General features: G+C 41.6%; 1 protein-coding gene across 1 annotated transcript; it reads right to left on the bottom strand.

Moving 5' to 3' along the window:
- Positions 1-1,277: 1,277 nt before the first annotated feature.
- LOC108091832 lies at positions 1,278-7,983 on the bottom strand. The gene is made up of 4 exons (XM_017191211.1): positions 7,614-7,983; positions 3,110-3,955; positions 2,463-3,042; positions 1,278-1,845 (listed from the first exon to the last, which is right to left on the bottom strand). The coding sequence occupies exons 1-4, from the start codon at positions 7,922-7,924 to the stop codon at positions 1,354-1,356; spliced, it is 2,229 nt and encodes a 742-aa protein (XP_017046700.1). The 5' UTR covers positions 7,925-7,983; the 3' UTR covers positions 1,278-1,353.
- Between the last annotated feature and the right edge of the window lie 10,894 nt (positions 7,984-18,877).

The following is an 18,877-nucleotide window of genomic DNA, read 5'->3' as shown; positions in this document are numbered from 1 at the left end:
CAAAACGCTGGTCGCAAAAAGGAGTCGTCTGGCAAATATTATTTTTTATATTTATTCGACTTTTTTCGCCCTTGCTGCTTAATGTTTATTATGAATGTTACTCGTGAGCGTATTTAGTTAATTTTATTTCACACAAGAGAAGTCAGAAAAAGGCGACCGACTCCGGCGGAATGTTTGCCAGTCTTTTTTCTTCCCAGACTCGAGTCGAGTCGAGTCGAGTTGAGTCGAGTGCCGGCTGAAAATTAAGTTAACGCCATCAACGCATCGCCAGTGTCTCAGTTCGGGGCCAAGAGTGTGTATCTGAGGCCGGGCAAATTAGAAGCCAGTAAACATGGCGAAAAGGCAGCCGCTTATCTGCGTTAAGTAGATGAGAAAAGTTTGTGGCTCGGCGCGTTGATAACTTGAATTACAAGCGCGCATATTTCTTCCATGGGACTCCTCACGAGGTCCTTGCCAACCCCCAACCCCCAACCCCCACTCCCTCTATTAAGCACCCACTCCCGGAAAACCTCTCCCAATTGGTAGATAGACACACATTACCTCGGGCGAGCCGGGCATATGCATTAATTTGTTTATGCTCGCTGAGCTTTGGCTTTGTTAACAAGACGAACTTCTAAGCAGTGCTCAATCTGCTTTTATGCACCCCCTTACACTGAAAAAATATTTAATAACAACTGGGAAGAATTCCCCATCTTAAATGTATTATATTTATAAAGAACTGACTCAGTCACAACATAAAAAATATATCGTTCAATCAATGGGAAATAAGAACATTTCAGAATCCATTTTGGTTCCACAATTGGAATCTTGTGACTAGTGGCTTCAACCTTCTATAAATCTTACACCCTAAAATTAGTTCATATCGAAACCCAGGAAATTCGGATCCGATCTCTCAATTTTTTTTTCCAACAATTATTTGGACTTATTTTATTTGCGGGGATAGTGGCTCTTTTATTGCTCATTGGCTGGGGAGCAATGACGGGAGGGGGAGTCGCCAAAGGGAGCTGCATTAACTTGGCGACACTGTTGCCAAAATCTGCGCTGCTTAAATGCAAACTGCAAATGCTCAACTTTGTTGCACTGCAGCGCACTCGCAATGACCTTCGGATGAGGTGTGGCCCCCGGAACAGTGGGCGTGTCCCCGAAGCAGAGCAAACACGTTGCCAGCGACTTAATTAGATCTCGGTTTATGCCAGCGCGGCACTTTATGGCCGAGGTTTAAAGTGACCATTAGGTCGAACGACCCAGCGTTCCAAGCCCTCGAGATAGTGACTCGGTTGCCGGCTAAGTGGGGCGTTTAATGCTTCGAAAATATACTGAGAGTACAATGTTATGCAGTTGTTGGAGCTCCAGCTACGGAGTCTTGTTCTTCTGCAGGTAGAAAAATCGGTTGCCAGGACCTGGCAGGAAGACGGACTCCCGGAACTGCTCCAGATCGAAGTTGTTCGGCTCGTAGACGAAGGGGAGTGGCTTTGCCATCGAAGGACGAGGCGACTCCTTCGGCACCGACAAGGCCTTCTCCTCGGCCACCGCCGGTTGGTTCCATTTGGCGAGGAGCGCCCAGATGTCCCGCTCCTCCTCCACCTCCTTCTCCTCCACCACCTCGGCCACCTGCTCCTCGCTGGAGCTGGAGAACTTCGGCCTCGCCATCACGCACTCCTTGTCCCGGGCATAGTCCTCCTCGATCCGCTGGACGATCGGGTGGCGCCGCTCCTTGACCACCGCGCACAGGTTCTCGCCGTGGTGGAGGTTTTCGTGGATGTAGTTGTTGCGCCGCACGATCATGTCCACCTCGAACTCCTGGTCCAGGGACAGCTCGCACTCACGGAAGTCGGCATACAAGATCTGGGAACATGGATAAATAGCATCCAGAATTTTGGTGATCGATATGGTTAATTTATTTAAAATGTAGTATTTAAGTTGATAAATAATTTTTGATTTGTATTAAACTCATCTACACAGAAAATTGAAAAAATTAACAATTTCTTTGCCAGCCCTTAATACAAAATGCTAAAGCCAAAAAAGCCTTTGCTTCCCTATAATGTTCTCAAAAGTATTTAAATATCGTAAATGCTATAGGAAGCTTAATAATGTTTTTTACTTTTTTAAGTCCTTACAATAGCATACAATATCCTTAAAAAAACAACAATTTGGAAAATTTAACGTTACTACATTGATTATTTTACTATGTTCATTGAGGTAACTGTATCTATACTAACTAGGCAAAAAGTAACTACGGTTACTTGGGATGAATGACTGATAGGAGTAGTTTTAGATTAAACTTTTAACTTCAATAACTAAAAATCCTTGGCCTACTGTAGCTATCTTTTTGCCTTTCAAGTTCTGTTATACTTACTATAAGGTTATGCAAAATTCAATGATTAACAAGTGAATAGTAATCGAAACATTTTTTGAATATCATGCATTTATAACATTATAAAAAAACGAAATTGGATAGTTACCCTGTTGTTCTTCTCCAGAGACCTCAGTATCTGATTTCCCTGGGAGGGACCGATGTTGGTGGCCGCCATTTCGAGACTTATGAGTGGCGTGTGGCTGCGCAGCAGATTACCGATGTCCCGAGAAAAGGCGCCTTGTGCGGTATCGATTCCGGAGATGTTCAGGGCCATTACGTGCGGGGTGCCGATGAAGCTCGAGAAGAGCGAGTGGAGGGCTAACTCGTTCAAGGGGTTGTGGGCTAGACCCAAGTACTCCAGCACGCCCTCCTGGGATTCGCTTATGGCCTTACCGATGACCATCGATGAATTGGCGCCCAGTCGGTTGTACTCCAGCTGGATGATGCGGTACATTCTTGGTCGATTCAGCAAATAGGAGAGCGCCTCGCTGCAGTCATCCGTCATCTGGTCGTAGCCGAAGTCCACCTCTTCCAGGGAGTCCAAGGTCCGCAGGGCGCGGGCCAGGATGCGGAGCTTCTTCACATCCAGGCGCCCGTTCCGCAGCTTGAAGGTCTTCAGGTTCGGCAGACAGCGGAGTCCTCTACTCAAACGAACCATATCGCCGAAGGAGAACTTCATCACGCGACTGCGAAGATGAAAACCGAGGATTAATACTTCTAAACATGAGATTTCTATGTTAGTATAGCAATAACCTATGATATTCTTTCACGTCAGGAGGTCCCAGGAACTCCAACGTGAAGGACACCATGTTTTCGAAGAAGCGAACGAATCCCAGATCGATATGGTGGCAGTGGCTATCCGGATAATCGTACCGCTTGGTCCTCTCCAGCATCAGTTGCTTGTTGCGCTTGTCCGGCTTCGTGTCCTCGTCGTCGGACTTTGGCGGCTCAACCGGGATGCTGAACACATCCTGAATGGGCAGCTCCTTCTTCTTCTTTTTCTTCTTCTTGCCGGGTTCCGGGGTTAGTAGGTCGGCCAGCATCATCTGGCGCATCCTGCGGCGCTCCTCGCGAAGCTCCCTCTTCTTTTTGATGATATCCCTGGCCTGCTGGCGATTGGCGTTCCGCTGGTGCCGCGCATTCCGGCGGACGGTGTCCTCGTCCTCGCTGTGCGGGCGCCAGAACTGGATGGCCGCCCCACCGCTCGAGCTGGACTCCTCCTCCTCCTCCTCGCCGTCGAGGCTCTTTTCGGTGTCGGACTCGTCGCTGGAGACCTCCTCCTCGTCTGAGGACTCGGAGGTCACCTCGTCCTCCGGCTTGCTCTCGATGTACTTGAGGAAGGCGTATTCGGGCAGCGCCTGCAGCTTGCGCACGTGCATCGAGCTCACGCACTCCCACACCTTCTCCGCCAGCTGGGCGAGCCTGCTCTGCGGCCTCACGTTCACCGGACAGGACTCCACCTGCTCCACGAACTTGCGGCTCACGCCCTCCGACTTCCAGTCGAACTCGTTCCACCGCCTCAGGTGCAGCGTCTTGTCCAGCGTCTTGCTCAGCACCACCCGCCTCCAGAAGCGCTGGTCATCGATCATGTAGCACTCCCTGGAATTAATACAAAAATGCTATATTACGTCTTGTTCGAATTCAAAATGTAAATTCAGAAGGATATCTGCCTAAGGGGCTTTAAGCTCTTGTAAGGCAATAAAAGATATGTTTAATGTAGGTATTGATATGATTGAGAAACATGAAAGAAAGCTAGCAGGATTCTACTGTATATACTTTATGGGGTCTGAGGTGTCTCCTTCACTGTGGTGCAAGCTACTGATTGAAATTATAATACCCTTTGCTGTCCAAGGGTATAAAAAGCAATTATTTTAATCGGAATGTTGTTTAGGGTATTCAACTAATACAAAATATTTATAATTCTGTTTAAAAGTCTAGTGAATATACTGTAGTGTAATTCATGTAATGTAATATAATCCATAATAAGTAGGAAAAGTTCTAATGTAAGGTCATAAAAATATTAAGTGTATTAAGGGGGGGGTAAGGTTTTAAAAAATTTTTGTTTACATTTTTTTTCTGAATGATCAATATGTCGAGAACATTGTGTAAAAATTTTGAGTCAATTAAAGTCAAACTGACGGAGTTACAGCGTTTTAAACAACCGTATTTGGACGTATTTGTACGTATTTTCACGTATAAAAATACTTTGAATCGATTTTGCCGAAGACGTTATTTTGAAAGTCGATGAACATCAGAACTCAAAATCTACTGAACCGATCCTTTTCAAATTTTTAACACAAATTCTCAATATAAATACGCAGGTAATCAGGAAGAGTTTTTTATAATTTTTTATTTTTTTCTATTTTTAAAAAATAAATTAACAGCGATTTTTAAAGCTAAAATCGCACTTTTCACTTTCAAGTGCTCCCAAAAATAGACAAAAAATAAATTTAAAAAAAACTCTTCCTGATTACCTCGGGAAATTCATTATCTTTACAACGCATATCACATTTTATTTTTAAGATGATCCGTTAACGCCCTACAATGTTCACCGCAAAACAACTTTTTCTTAAGGCGCTTCGGAAGATTAACCGCCACAGGCTTATTTCTTAATATTTTTTAATGATTTTTTTCTAATACTCTTCAAAAGTTAAACAATAACATGTAATTAAGCTCAATAAAATAAACTTACTCATTTCGCCGCGAAAAAAGATCAAACATGGCCCTTTTTTGGCCTTTAAAACCTTACCCCCCCCTTAAATCAATAACATACATACATACCATATATAAATATTTAAACATTTCTAACGTCGTTGCTTTATACCATAATTTTGGTATAAATAAGGAGTTTTTTAATATTTAAGAGGTCCCAATAAACAGGCACACTTTCGGTCAGAACTAAATATGTTGTACACCATTTAATTATTTTACATATATTTTTTCCAAAAATATAAAATAGAGTAAATCTTTAGTAACACACCACTTTCGTGTATGTTACGTCTTCAAGTTTTTATACGATTACGTACATAGTTGACTTGGAAACTGAAATAAAAACGAAAAAGTTATACCTAATTCCACATTTCAACGCGATGCATCTCCGCCTTTTAACTTTTCCCAAAGGAATTAAGGTATAGATAAAACGTAATGAAAATGAAATTGAACAAAGTTTAGAATCGGGTAAGAGTTCAGTAGTTCATAATGGTCGACCTGGTGCAGATGATTCTTCGCGTTTCATATTGGAGCGGCCTTGCGGTGGGAGTGCTAAATTTCGAGGTGGATTGGAAAACTGGAAAAGCTTTTAAAACCCGACGAGCTACGATTTATATATGGATTCACAATCTGAGTTTAATCGCGATCTCATGTTTGCCAGGTCTTGGTAACAGCCGCAAGTCCCTGGGAAAACCCCTTGGCAATGCTCGACTTCTGCACCAGGAGTTCTTTCTGCTAATCGCCTTGGTGAGATACATTGTGATGATGGCAACTGTGTTGAGTCGATGGTGTCAGCAATCCCGGATCCTTAAGCTCTGGAACCAATTAATTCGAATGGCTTGCGAGAAACCCAACGTATTTCAATTATGTCGTCGAAAGATAATCATAAAATTTTTTCTCTCAGTTATCTATAACGTTGTGTACACCATTGTTGACATATTAGCTCACAGTACAAATTTCAGTTTTAGTCAAATTCTAAACTTGATTGTGTGGCACTCACTTAACTCTGCGTTTTGGATAGGCGTTGTGCAATATTATTTGGCCAATCTGCAAGTCCTTGGACTGTATGAAGTATTTCATTGGGACCTGCGAAAATTGATTGGGGAAGCTGAAACTTTGTGTCTAATTCGTAACCAACGCGGAGGTGTTTTTGCCACAAAATGCTGCAATTTGGCCGATCAACTGGATACATTGGCAAAAAGATTAACTAAGCTGAAAACTACAGTTCAAGAAATAACAGAGATTTTTCAAATACAAACCCTTTGCATGTGCACGTTTTATAGTATGTCTTTAATGGGCGCTGTATATTATATATTTTGTTCGATTTTGTATACCGTGGAAATTAATTCCACGTTCTACGCCGTTTTCTTGGTCGGCATTTCCACTGTTCTATTTTTTACGGACATTTTATTCACTTTGAATTTGAGATTTGCCATCCAGGATAAAGCTAAAGAAATAAATGAGATATTGGCAGAACGCACAATATTTGTTCAGGAATTGGATGTACGATTGGAAACTGTGGTGGGTTTACATTCGTTTGTTTTTTTTTTTTTGTAATTAATTCTCATTTTTTACAGTTTGAAAATTTTCAGCTGCAGATGGTCTGCAATCCAGTTGAATGCCAGGTGTTTGGCCTTTTTAAGTTGAAACGAAGTGCAATAATAGCCATGGTTAACGCAGTACTTATTCATGGTATGCTACTTATGCAATGGGAGCTTAGTCATAATTAAAGATATAATGTATTGAACTGTTACGAAGTAAAATAAATGTATGTGTATTAACAAATCGACAAATATTACCAATCAATACTATTTAATGTCATTTAAAAAACCCTTACCGTAGGATGACATTTACCATTAGTATTATCTTTATCTTTTATCTTTTTCCCCGTACTAAATATAATTATTGAAACAGCTCGTGCTCTTCGGAATTTATATTTCAGTTGTATTTCGTTGTTTTTAATTCCATGAGAATGATTTTTAATATGTGGAGTTTTTTAATAACCATTGAAACGAGAAAAAAATTTCATAAAAATCGGACTACTATATCATAAAGCCGTCATAGGAAATATCAAAAAATCTATATAGAAATAATGGAAATAAAATTATGACATCGTTGTTTTTCATTTTTGGAATATAGGGATTTCTAACGATTCTTGAATTACGAAATTAATTTGATCAAAATCGGACAACTGTATCATATAGCTGCCATATGAACAATAGTTGAAAATATGGTTAATCCGTAGAAAAAGCGTCATAGCTTCAATGTTGTTTGGCCTCTATGTTTTTGATTCGATAAATTATATTTGATAACTGCAAGGGTATACATATAAGCTTCGGCTTGTCGAAGCTAGCTTCCTTTCTTGTTTTAAAAACAGAAAACTTATGTTGTTATTGAAGCTAGCAAACTGCTAAATTTGCATTAGAAAAAAGGATTTAATAAGACTTTTCTTTGGGAACGGTTCTAATCTGTTATGAGCTACATTTTGAGGTCTTACTAAAATTTAATTGTTATAACATAAGACATACTAATGCTTAAAGAGACCTACCCCAGAGGTAACTCTACATCCAGAGCGTCATAGAAGACCCTCATTAGTTCCGGTTTCTCCAACAAAGTAGGGGATATGCCGCGGATGCCCAACTTGGCCAGACTCTTGACGCACAGGTTTTCCAAAGTGTCCAATCCGCCCTCAATAAAGGCTTCTGCGAAAATCTCTCGACCCCGCTCGCTATATAGGTTTAAGGTTTGGGGAGAGGGCCTAAAGAGTTCATAGGTAGCGAGCAGGAGGGGATCCCTTGGAGCCCGGAATTTCTGAGCATAGTGCGGCTGCACAGCTTCCTCGTCATCCTCGAAGTCCATTTGGATAATCTGTATTTGAGTTATAACTCTCTTTTGTATGCTGGGTGATGTTTTGATTTGAAGTTTATTTCTGGGAATGATCGATGGGTATTGTACTTTGTAGGGTATTGTACACGAAGTGGTAAAATTGATGCTGCGAGGTCAATTTTTTATTGTTAACTATATTCTTTGTAAGCATTTTTATGGTATTCCTTTCATAAAATTATCAGATTAATCTGTGTAACAACTGCCGTTTTCAGGAGAAGCAAATGTTTACGACGGCTAATTTGAGAAAACTCGCCTTGGATATTTTCCACTTAAGGCGCACTTTAAGCGCTTGCTAATATTTGCTGCTAATGTCTCACAACCACTTGCCAAGCTCTCGGAGCAAATTTAAATTAAGCTAACCTAATTGAGAGGCGGAGAACAGTTTCTTTTTGTGGCCAGAACCACTTCCTCCTTTCCCGCTCCCCCTCAGAGTTGAGCGCTTTGTTTTGATGGCGGAGCTGCCAGGGGCTTCACCTTGCCGGCTATTTTTCTACCTAATGAAATAAAAATAGATGTTGTTAGAGAGCAGCTCGCTGAGTGTGCTCGTCCTGTCCGAGTGCTTTTGTGCTCAGATCGGCGAGGACCTCAAGTCTGGGAGGAGGTTTCTACGGCACACGTATATGCAGATGCTCTTACCTCCTGAAACAAGGTTGCTGCACGGCGGGAAAACTATCGGAATATATAAGTAAGATTTAAATAAATCTAATATTTGGATAAGACTTGCTCGGAAAAGAGTTTTAAAGTGCAGGGAGCGACGTCAAGCAGAGTAAAAAAACTCTTTCAAATACAACGCAAAATTTTCTGGTCCTATGTTTTTGAGAAATTTTTGAGAATGTAATTTATAAAATTGGTTACATCGTAATATATACTTATATTCACAATAGGGACAATGATAGAAATTACTATTATCTGAAAATATTCTTGAATAATAATCTTTATTCTAGGTAAAACCTAAAGAACAACTTGTTTGACTTTCCGTGCTGTTTGAACCTATGAAATTCCTGGCTTTGTGAATTTTTCCAGGGCTGATTGTCTCTCCGGCAGAAGTGGGGTCCCTGGTCCCCAGCTCCCAGTACAAATTAAGTGCATGCCAGGACGAAATTCGCCTCTCGGCCCACTTCCTTGGGCACCACCAACCCACCCACCCACGTACTTCACCCCCTCCTGCAAACGACAACTGCATTGCTAAGTGGAACTTCGACCATGACTTTTGCTTTCGCTTCGTCAATCACCTTTTTATCTGGAAGGACATTACCAAGCCAGCTCAACTCGGATTCGGTCTTACCAGCTTGTCCTTCCTCGCATGTCCTTCCAGCTGGAGTGTATGTATGTGTAAGCCAAAATTTATTACAACCTTTGGGAATTCTTTTAAGTAGTTGCTCGATTCAAAATAATTTTCCATTTATCACTGTGATAACAAAACAGTTTTTCCCCTAGCCACAAAACCAGCGCGAAAATGGCAAAATAACATCAGCAGCAGCGAACATTATGAGTGGATGGGGTGGCTAAAGTAAAGAGTGCCACTGGCTGGTGGCCGGAATGGTGGGATAGGGGATGGGGGAACTTGGGGGCGTGGCAATGGCTTGGCCAAAATAAAGTGCTCTTTCGCAAATCTCGCTCCCGTTGTAGTCGTCCTGGGAGTTCAGCTGTAGCTGAAGCTGAAGACTTGCTGCGGTCGTTAGGGAGACCAATTTGCCTTGCCTTGCCTTGCCTTGCTGGACTGGCTCTAATGATAAATGCCGGGCAGCAGGTGATTTAAAATAATTTTGGCCAGCGTGAAAAGTATTTGTTGTTGGCGCTGTTGTTTCCAAATTTTTGGAATTTACGACCGGCCGTTCGTCTCGCGGCAAAGTTCTGCGGGTCGCCTCCGGGCGAAAAGGCCAGAAAGTTGGCGCGATTGCCCAACAGACATGTTTGCAACATTCGCCCAGGGGACGCTATAAACCGGAAATGGTGCTCCTTAAAAAAATTGGAACTTTCAGTCGCGACACGACGGCCTTCCCATTCCTCTTTCTGGTGTGGATGCCACAAAAGAGTTTAGCCGAAACTTTGCTTTTGCATTTGCCGCATTCCCTGGCCGTGTTCCCTTTTCTAAGGATTTTTGGCTTGTTGACTTTACAAAGCCGATGTCAGGGCCAGAAGTGGGCGGCAATGGCTGGTTGGGAAGGTCCAGGTGCAGGCGAATGTGGATGTGCAGGTGGCCACGTCCAGACGCCATGCATCTTTCATGGCTGCGGCTCGAAACTTTCATTTGTGTTCGACCAACTTTGATGAACTAGTCCAGCAATGCGGTCTGCACTGCGCAAATATTAGGTAAGGAGAGGAATGTTGAAATGGAATGAATATTTGGAATTGCTAGTTAAGGAGCCGCAGTAACTAAACCAGGCTTACTAAAAAAAATATTATATCAAAAGAAGAATACTTCTAATATTGTTGCTTGCTTGTAAGTTTTAAATTTTGAATTTATGTGTTGTTGATTAATATTTAAAATATTATAAATTAAATCTTACCAAAAACTGCAAAAGTAAACAAAAAATAATATACACAAAATAAATCTTTAATTTAGTTTAAAAGTGATTAAATTTTATTGTGGCTGCTCCAAATTAAATATTGACAAATTTGTGTGTATGCATGCCTTTGTTCGATTTCGAGTCATTGTGCTGGAGCTTAGAGAATGTCTTAAGCTCAGATAAGTAATGTAATTGAGACCTTCACCTCGTTCACCTTCCAATCTTCTATTTCAGTGTAGAGCAGAAATAACTTCCCTGCGAACTGCAGTTGCAAGTGCGAGAATTATGTACTCGGCCCATTGAGCAGCGCGTGTTGCATCATTAAGCACACAGGATTCGGGGTCCTGTAGAGGAAGGAGGAAGGCACTCGCTGGCCAGACCAGACGTAGCCGAGTGCATTTGCATAATTTACAAAGTTTCCTGGCATATTGGTCAAGTTTCCCACTTGGTTTCCCATTTTTCGGAGACTTTCCGCTGCATGTTTATGAAGTCATCAATTAAAGGGGCAGCACAAGCACAAGATGCATTGGCTTTAATGCCCCACTTCCTGCGAATCGTGCACGGTCCATTGTCCACTGATCTGGACCTCAAATATTTGATGAGGCTTAAGACAGCCGACTGCCGACTGCTGACTGCCGACTGCCGACTCGAAGGCCACTTCATCAAGTGATGATATTGGCTTAGAGCTGCATTGAGTCGAGTGCTCGATAAATAGCTCTCGACTCGTAGATGTAAGCGATGCCTTGTTGACGCAGCTCCTTGTCGGCCAGAACTCTTCATTTGGGCCATATTTCGCCGTGTTTAAGCAGCTTTCTATGCAGATTGCCTCGCCGGTCGGTGGGGAGACCCTTCGAACCCTTGAAGCCCCTTCGAACATAAAATCTAACGACATCGGAGCCGTTCGATACTGGCTGTCGGCAACATTTACATACTTTTCGGCAGGAATTAAAATTCAGCCAAAAAACAAAAGGACAAACGAAAAGAATCTATGGAAAATGGCAAAAGTTTAGCATAAACTTTTGGCGCTTTACATGCAAAACTTGCAATTGGCAGTGGCCGAAGCGAACATGTTTTCCATCCCGGGACTGCTGCTGCAACAAAGTTTCCGTAAGCCGATAGGGTTCTTTGTTTTAACGACTTAGTTTGTGGTCGGTCGAGGCTTTGGCCGCTTCCCCTGCGAAGCCGGTGAAGTTTCTTCCTCCCGATTCTCGCTTGTCACTTCAAATCCGATCTCTGACGAGGGCACGCCAAAATGTCCCCCATAAGGACAATTGAAAGGTAAGCCTGATTGGCAAAAGAAATGTTTTACTAAGTGAAGCACTTGTCTCGAAATTTGAATGGGATCAGTGGGTCCAGTGGCATTATTACTCACTCCCCTCAGAAATTTACATTTACGCACTACAAGTGGGAAAGTTAAAAAGAATTTTTTGCTGTTTGCTACCCTAATATTTGGATTAATACCTTTTTAACTTAAGACCATATTTAATTTTGATTTGTTTCTATTACTAAGAATTTCATATGGGAGGCGCCTAATTGTTTTAAATTGTTAAGTCAAAGTTTATGGGTTCCAACTAACCTTTGGCAACTTTTACAAGAACCGTCATTACAATGGTCAAAATGTAGAGCTCCCATTTTTACTGGTGACCGCAGACACACTGGGATAATTTCTTGTGGCTGAAACGGACCTGGCCACTTTTGATAACTAGCTAAAGGATAGCCCCTCCTGGCTAATGAGCGAACATGTTCCGCTTAAACGGGCCTTGTGGTTTCCTGGAAATGCAATGTTGTAGTTAATTTCGAGCGCCGCACACATTGTCCACCTCCGAAGACAGGCGCATACTCTATGTGCAAGCAAACAGAGTCGCATGTGCCGCATCTTTTTTTTCATCATCAAACCTGATGCAATATAATCTCCTTAGCCGCAACGCATTTGAAATGTCATGCTCGTTGTCCCCATTGCTGTTTTGTTCGGGATTCCACTGATGAGGGTCGCAGGATAGCAGCTGACGCACGCCGAGGACACAGAAGGGCACAACTGCGGTCAAAAAAGTAGGGTTGAGTACTAAATTTGCTCTTGGTTACATGACTTACAAAAAACAAGTCAAAATATAAATAAAATACATTTATGTACGATATCTAAAGATGATCCTAGCGTTTTTATATTTAAACCAACGGGAATAGCTTTTTTTAACTTTTATAGAAAATAAAGTATCATTAACCGGCAATTATAACATTATTAAAATATTATGATATTTACTTTTAATTAATACTTCTATGATCCCTGCATTGCTATATCCTCGCCTGTTCGTTCAGTTGCATCTGTGTGTGTAAGGTTGTGTGTTTGAGAGTAAGTGTGTGAGCGTAGTTGGTGCTTTCAATTAAAATTTCAACGTGCACGTAACAACTTTTATTGAAATTACGATTGCAGGCAGGTGCACACACAGCCAGGGAAACGGCGGGAGAAATGCGGAGAAAGGGGACAAAGAGACTGGGACACGCGTACACCCGCTTTCGCACACACATACACACACAAGCACACACACACACCCGCAGCGTCCAGTGGCATTGCATACTTTATGGCATACTTTTGAGCGCAGAGCAGATGCCATACGGGATGGCATTTGTAGAACATTGCTCTAATGAAGCTCGAATCGTGTTGGCACAATCGGTCTGGTATTCAAAAGGCGAAAGCGCAACAAGCGTACGGGGAAACGGAGTAGGAGTCTCTGCACTGCGAGAAAACAAGCCTATGGTTTTTATAGTCCATAACCCACGATTGTGTAGGGTATCTTAATAAAAACTTAAAAAAAAGATATATTATATAATATGTCAAACAAATACCGTGACCTAAACCATTTTTAATTCATGACATGCCATCTACTATTGAGCAATTAACATTTACATTCACATTCATTTCTAGGTAGTTTGTATAGCTTACATTCAGCTGTTTAGGATCAAAAGTTTCTTAAACTTTTTTGAGTGCATTTTGAGGTCGGATGAGCAGCATTTTGCACTCGGAGGCATTATCAGCGACAATTAATTATGCGGATATTTGATTAATGTGGTCGGTCCAGCAACACATTGGGCAGTCGAAGGTTGAAAGTGGAAAACGGACGAAGGAAAATGTGGCTGCGATGCCACAGAAACGAACTTTAACTGTCACAATAAAACTTGCCATTCTTCTCGCTTCCTATTCATGTATTCACATAATCCAAGATGAAAAATAGATTTTACCGAAAATTTCACTGCGCAAAATGCTGACAAGGACATTCCGAAAGGGTGGTGCTGTTGGCGGTGGGTCGGCGGTTGGCTGCCTGAGTGGTTGGCTACTCGCCTGGGCTGTTACATCAGCTAAATGGTTAAGCGCACTAGTCGAAGTCGGATGGGCAAAAAAACTGCTACAAATTTTATATAAAAAACAAAAAGGGCTGCAGACCGGCGACTGCTCTAAATGCTCTCGAAATTGCTGTTGGTTTTTTCTTTCGCAGTGCCCCCAATTTCACCAAACCCCCTTCGTTCCCCACATCGCTCTTTCTGGGCCGAGTGACTTTGCCACATGACAATGAAAATCTGCATTGCTTTTATTTGGTTTCCTTTTTTAATGCTCTTTGCTCTGGGCTTGGCACAAATGTTATTAGGTTTGGTATTATTTAACAATAATAATACTTTACACGTAGGTACTATTTTTGATAACCTCAAAAACAAGTATCGTAATCTTGATGGCCCGTTTTTTTATTACCTTAAAGTTAAAGTTGTTTTTCTTTGGTAGTAAGGATTTTACAGGTTGGTTATTCAAATTTGAAAACAATAATAAAGGAGTAATAACTGAATAAATGTTCTTGATATCCGTGGCTATTTTCAAACCATAAACAGCACATAAAAACTAAAAAAATATTTCCATCTTTGGTAAAGCTAAACATTTAGGATCTGCATTAAAAATTTACAACTAAAAGTAAAAAGCGCTGTGAGATGTAATAAAAGAGGAAATAATCCTAAAAATACGACTGAAGCGAGTTGTTCAAAAATGCACTATTATTGTTCTGATTATTTCATTTGAGATGTTACTATTTTATATCGGTAAGTGCATTTTTAACATGACCAAGAAGCGAGAACCAGTCGATTTCATGGCCTTGTTTTTGTCGGTTTTGGTGCTTCGCTTCGGAAATTGTCATTTTAGTATTCTGTGTTCGGTATTTCCCAGTTTTGCTGATTTTCTGCTGTTTCTGCACTTTCCCAGCTTCGTTCTTCGTTCGGTTTTTGCTGTTTTTTTGCGATGCCAACACCCAAACACCCGCCCACCAATCGGTCCATTTGGTTGACATTGCTGAATTAAACCAATCACTACTATTTTCACACTTAACTTGCAATTTGCATAAAATATTACCCAAGACCCAACAGTCAAGCAGCCATCGCCGGGGAAAAAGATTGTGAGTGAGGCGGAAAAGCGGGCCGAAAGTGGGTGGCAACCTTCGACCGGGGAGCGGGCGGAGCTCAGGGGGCGGAGCCAAGGGTCCTTGCAAATACGCAACCATTGACAGTTGCGTGTGAATTTATTTTATTCCTTTATGTATATTTTACGTTCGCACACGCTCACACTCGCGCATTTGCATTGAAAATGTATTTCGTGCATTTCCCTTACGGGGCGGAAAAATATGTGTTGCCCACTGTTCTGCCCCCGCCACCCAAAGACTTTTCGCGTTGGCCTTTTTCCATTGAAAAGACACGGGTAAACAGATGAACTTCGCTTACTCTCATGCGAACTTTTTAATAGAAGTTCACAGAAAATTTGTGTATCTCAGGGACTGAAAATAAGAGTAATTCTTTCATGAAGTCCTTTGGTCTCATGCATATAATTGTAAAGCAAAATTTTTATACTTTTTCAAGGCGACAGATTTATTTTAATGAACCCTCTTAAATTATCCTATCAATCTTTATACGTTTATTCATTTGTATAAATAAATAATTAATTATTACTGACTTAGAACGAGGTAAAAATTCGTTATAAATTCAACCCAAGATTTAAAAAAATGTAGAGTTCTGACCTATTTATACATCTGTCAGTTTGAGTTAAAGAAGTCACACTGTCCATTTTTTGGGTTAAATCGAGTCTATTTCGTGTGCAGTCATTAGTGCAAATGTTGCCTAAAACTGAAAACTGTAAACTGAAAACTGTAAACTGAAAACTAGAAACTAGAAACTTAACTAAACTGAACCGAAAACAAAGCCTTACGGTACATTTAACAAATGGGTTAGGCGCAGATGCCGGCGAGAAGGCTTTAATGCGCCGAGAGTGAGTTCCCGGACAAAGGCTCCTTTGAGGATCTTGTTCGCGCCCAGGACATTAAATGCCCGCTTTGCACATGTCCAAAACAGGAATCGGCACTGTCTTTGCGGGTCTGCGTTCCTCATTTAACGGAAGTTGTTTGGGCCCCACGGATGGTGTGTGCGTGGTGTGTGCATAGTGTGTTTTCCGGGGCCCTCCTGCCGTAGACAAAGGCAAAGTGCGTGCGGATGTGGCAGCGACCGGGTCCGGAAATTTGCATTTGATGTCCGCCTTTGAGCAAGTGGCTTCGAACGGCTTGTGGCTCTTTTTCCCGGAATTGCGGAGAACTCTTTGGCATAACCTGCTTCTCATGGGAAGAACCATGAGGATAACTGCAGGAACTCCATAAAGTCAAGAAGGCACTATTTTTAAAATCTTATTCTTCAACGGTTCATACTTTAATAGATAAATATTTAAAGAACAGCTCTCAAAAGATTTAATTTATTATTCTGTTTGTGTGTTACTGCTTTTCTTACAAATAAATTGTCAAGCCTAACAATAGCTAAGTTAACCTCTGAATTGTTCACTTTGTTTAGCAACTAATGTGTTTCGGAAGGAACATTAATAAAATACATAAAAAACTGCTGGGCAACCAACCTCATGTCGAGCACTGCTTAAAATGTTGAAAATTGCATTGTTACGCTGGCGTGCACTCCACTACACCCACACTTGTGAACACTCACTCACTTACTTACTCACACACACACACATACTCAGCAGCGAGGGAGGAAGTGAACGAGGAGCTTTTGGCATTGTGTTAACAAATACACTTAGCCAAACACATAATTTCGAGTATTTAACTAAAATAAACAGGATGTAAAACATTTTATTGCATTCGCTGCCCTGCAGCATCGCTTTGCATTTTAACATAGAGCACCCACACATACACACCCGCCACACCCACACCCACACCCACACCCACACCCACACACATGCACACATTCGCCATTTGCATTTTAGTCACTTGCACTTTTGGCTGACGACGGCGATGGTGCGTTCAAAGAGCTCAAAGCCACTGAGCCTGCATCTCCATCTGCAGCTGCCCATGATGTCTGTCTCTCCGTCCGTCTGCCTGTCTGGCTGTCAGTCAGTCTCCGCTTTTTGCCGTCTCTTTCCCGGCTTTTGTCTCCCTCCCTCACACCCCCACATCCCATGGCCCACCCCCTCTGGCTCCCTCTTGGCTGGCACTTATGCACATTTCCATTTGCAATTGTTATTTCCTTCTTTGTGCGCATGCATGCGGATGTCCCGAAGCGTTTTGCTGCTTGCTCCAGATCCGCACTTGAAGAAAATCCTGTACTTAAGAGCTGCATATGCATAAGGAATTGATCTTGTTTAATACTACATATTTGTTTTGCCAATTATTTCAAATTGTAATGCTCTCCAAGGACACTAAAATACAATATAATGCTAGAGAAGTCTTTCAGCAATCATTCTTTCAGCAATTGTATTGTTAAGTTATAGTGAAGATTCCCTTTTATGTTTTAACCGAGGAAAGTGTAATTTTGAGTTATTATTAATAATTATTTTTTTTATTAATAATTAGATTTTAAGATATAATAAAGGATTATTGTGCATACATTACTTAACATTTATTCGTTGCGCGAAAGCATTTAAATTGTTGCATTTGTATAAAGTATGCTAGAAATATGTAAAAAGTAAATAATACTCCGTATTTTTGGCATTCTGACTTTGACAAAAAGTGTGTTTTGAATTTCAATAAGATCCAATTTTTGTAAGAGGCATTTCCAACAACATAAAACAATTTGCCTGCCTCTTTTTATTTCGAGTGCACAATATGCCGCTTTAAGAGCACGCGTAAATTCTCATAAAAAGTTGGCATGCAGCTAATTAAAAGAGCTGTAAATTACGCGTCTGTGTGTGCGTCTAAACGAAATGCAAATGCAAACGCTAACTGGGCGAACAGACGCTGCTGCTGCTGCTCGAGTCGAGAACGGTCACCTTAATTAAAATGCACAATTTTGCACTTTTGGCCAGCGCCGTTTTGTGCTGCATTTGCATTAAAAGCGGCTCAGAACCCTTGACGACATCGTTCCCCAACCGCCGCTGCATTTATTTGCCGTCTACTTTGCACTTGGCCCGCTGCCTTCGAACCGGGTTTTATTTTTGGTGGCGTTTGTTTTTTATTATTTATAACTTTGTCCAGTGCCCATTGCCCAACGCCCCATCGCCCCTTTAGCTGGGAGTTCGGTGGCTGCGGTGCGCGTTCATTTCGCGTATGAGCGAGTTCCCTTCCCACCGAGGAGCTCCTGCCCCCCAGTTTGCAATATTCACAATTAAAAAGCTCAACACAAAATTTACATTGTCGCTTGATGGTCTGGTGGGTAGAACTCCATTCCACGGACCGGCTGCCGAGACAGACATCATCATCGTTGCCACAGTCATTGTCCGCCGCAGGACTCGCCTCAGATGTGGCAGGAGATGGTTTCAGCTGACGTTTGGCAACGGGTTCCTTAAAAGGGCAGGATCTCGCTTTGAAATGAAAAGTGGTGGCTCTCAAAGCTACTTCGAAGTTCTATAATTTATTTCGAAAGATATTCTACACTTTCGCAAAAATATTTAATAAAGACATGTAGTAAATAGTTTCAGGTTTAACTAATTCGTTTTAAAATATAATGTATGTATTTTGCTGAGCTTTAATAAGATTTTTGGAGATTTTTGGATGCTTATTTTGTATACATAAAAGTCTGTGCAATTTGCGTAGGGTAATTATAGGAAATTAAATTTACGAAAAATATTGAAGGTAAGAACTATTCGATTCCTTGCCTGTAATCGGACACCCCACTTTTTTGTGCGGCTCGGCTGCGACTTTGGTCCACCATAAAATTGTAACGCCACTTTATGCGTTTTATGCTTTATGACCACAAATGAGTGCACACAATTCACCAGACAGACAGACATTCCATGCGTATGTGTGTGTGTGTGTGGGAGTGTTTGGGTGTGTGTTTGTGCGAGTGCGTTGGTGGCTGTGGGTGCAACTTTTATGCATGCTCACATAGAATTTGATTATGCCACGCTTGGCATTTGCCCTGCACTCGTTTTTTGTGTTGCATAAATGCTGAACTTTTTAAT

Source organism: Drosophila ficusphila, unplaced genomic scaffold, assembly GCF_018152265.1.
Source record: "Drosophila ficusphila isolate 14025-0441.05 unplaced genomic scaffold, ASM1815226v1 contig_791, whole genome shotgun sequence".
NCBI classification, from domain to species: Eukaryota; Metazoa; Arthropoda; class Insecta; order Diptera; family Drosophilidae; genus Drosophila; species Drosophila ficusphila.
Note: the sequence above shows the minus strand (reverse complement) of the source record. Positions and strands in the feature narration are given on the sequence as shown.

What these genes read in the sequence shown, in the direction of transcription:
- LOC108091832 (XM_017191211.1), bottom strand. Translation starts at nt 7,924, where the DNA reads ATGGACTTCGAGGATGACGAGGAAGCTGTGCAGCCGCACTATGCTCAG. An exon ending in GATGTAGAGTTACCTCTGGG is followed by an intron (nt 3,956 to 7,613) that starts GTAGGTCTCTTT and finishes TATTAATTCCAG; the next exon opens with GGAGTGCTACATGATCGATG. An exon ending in CTCTGGAGAAGAACAACAGG is followed by an intron (nt 1,846 to 2,462) that starts GTAACTATCCAA and finishes CCATGTTCCCAG; the next exon opens with ATCTTGTATGCCGACTTCCG.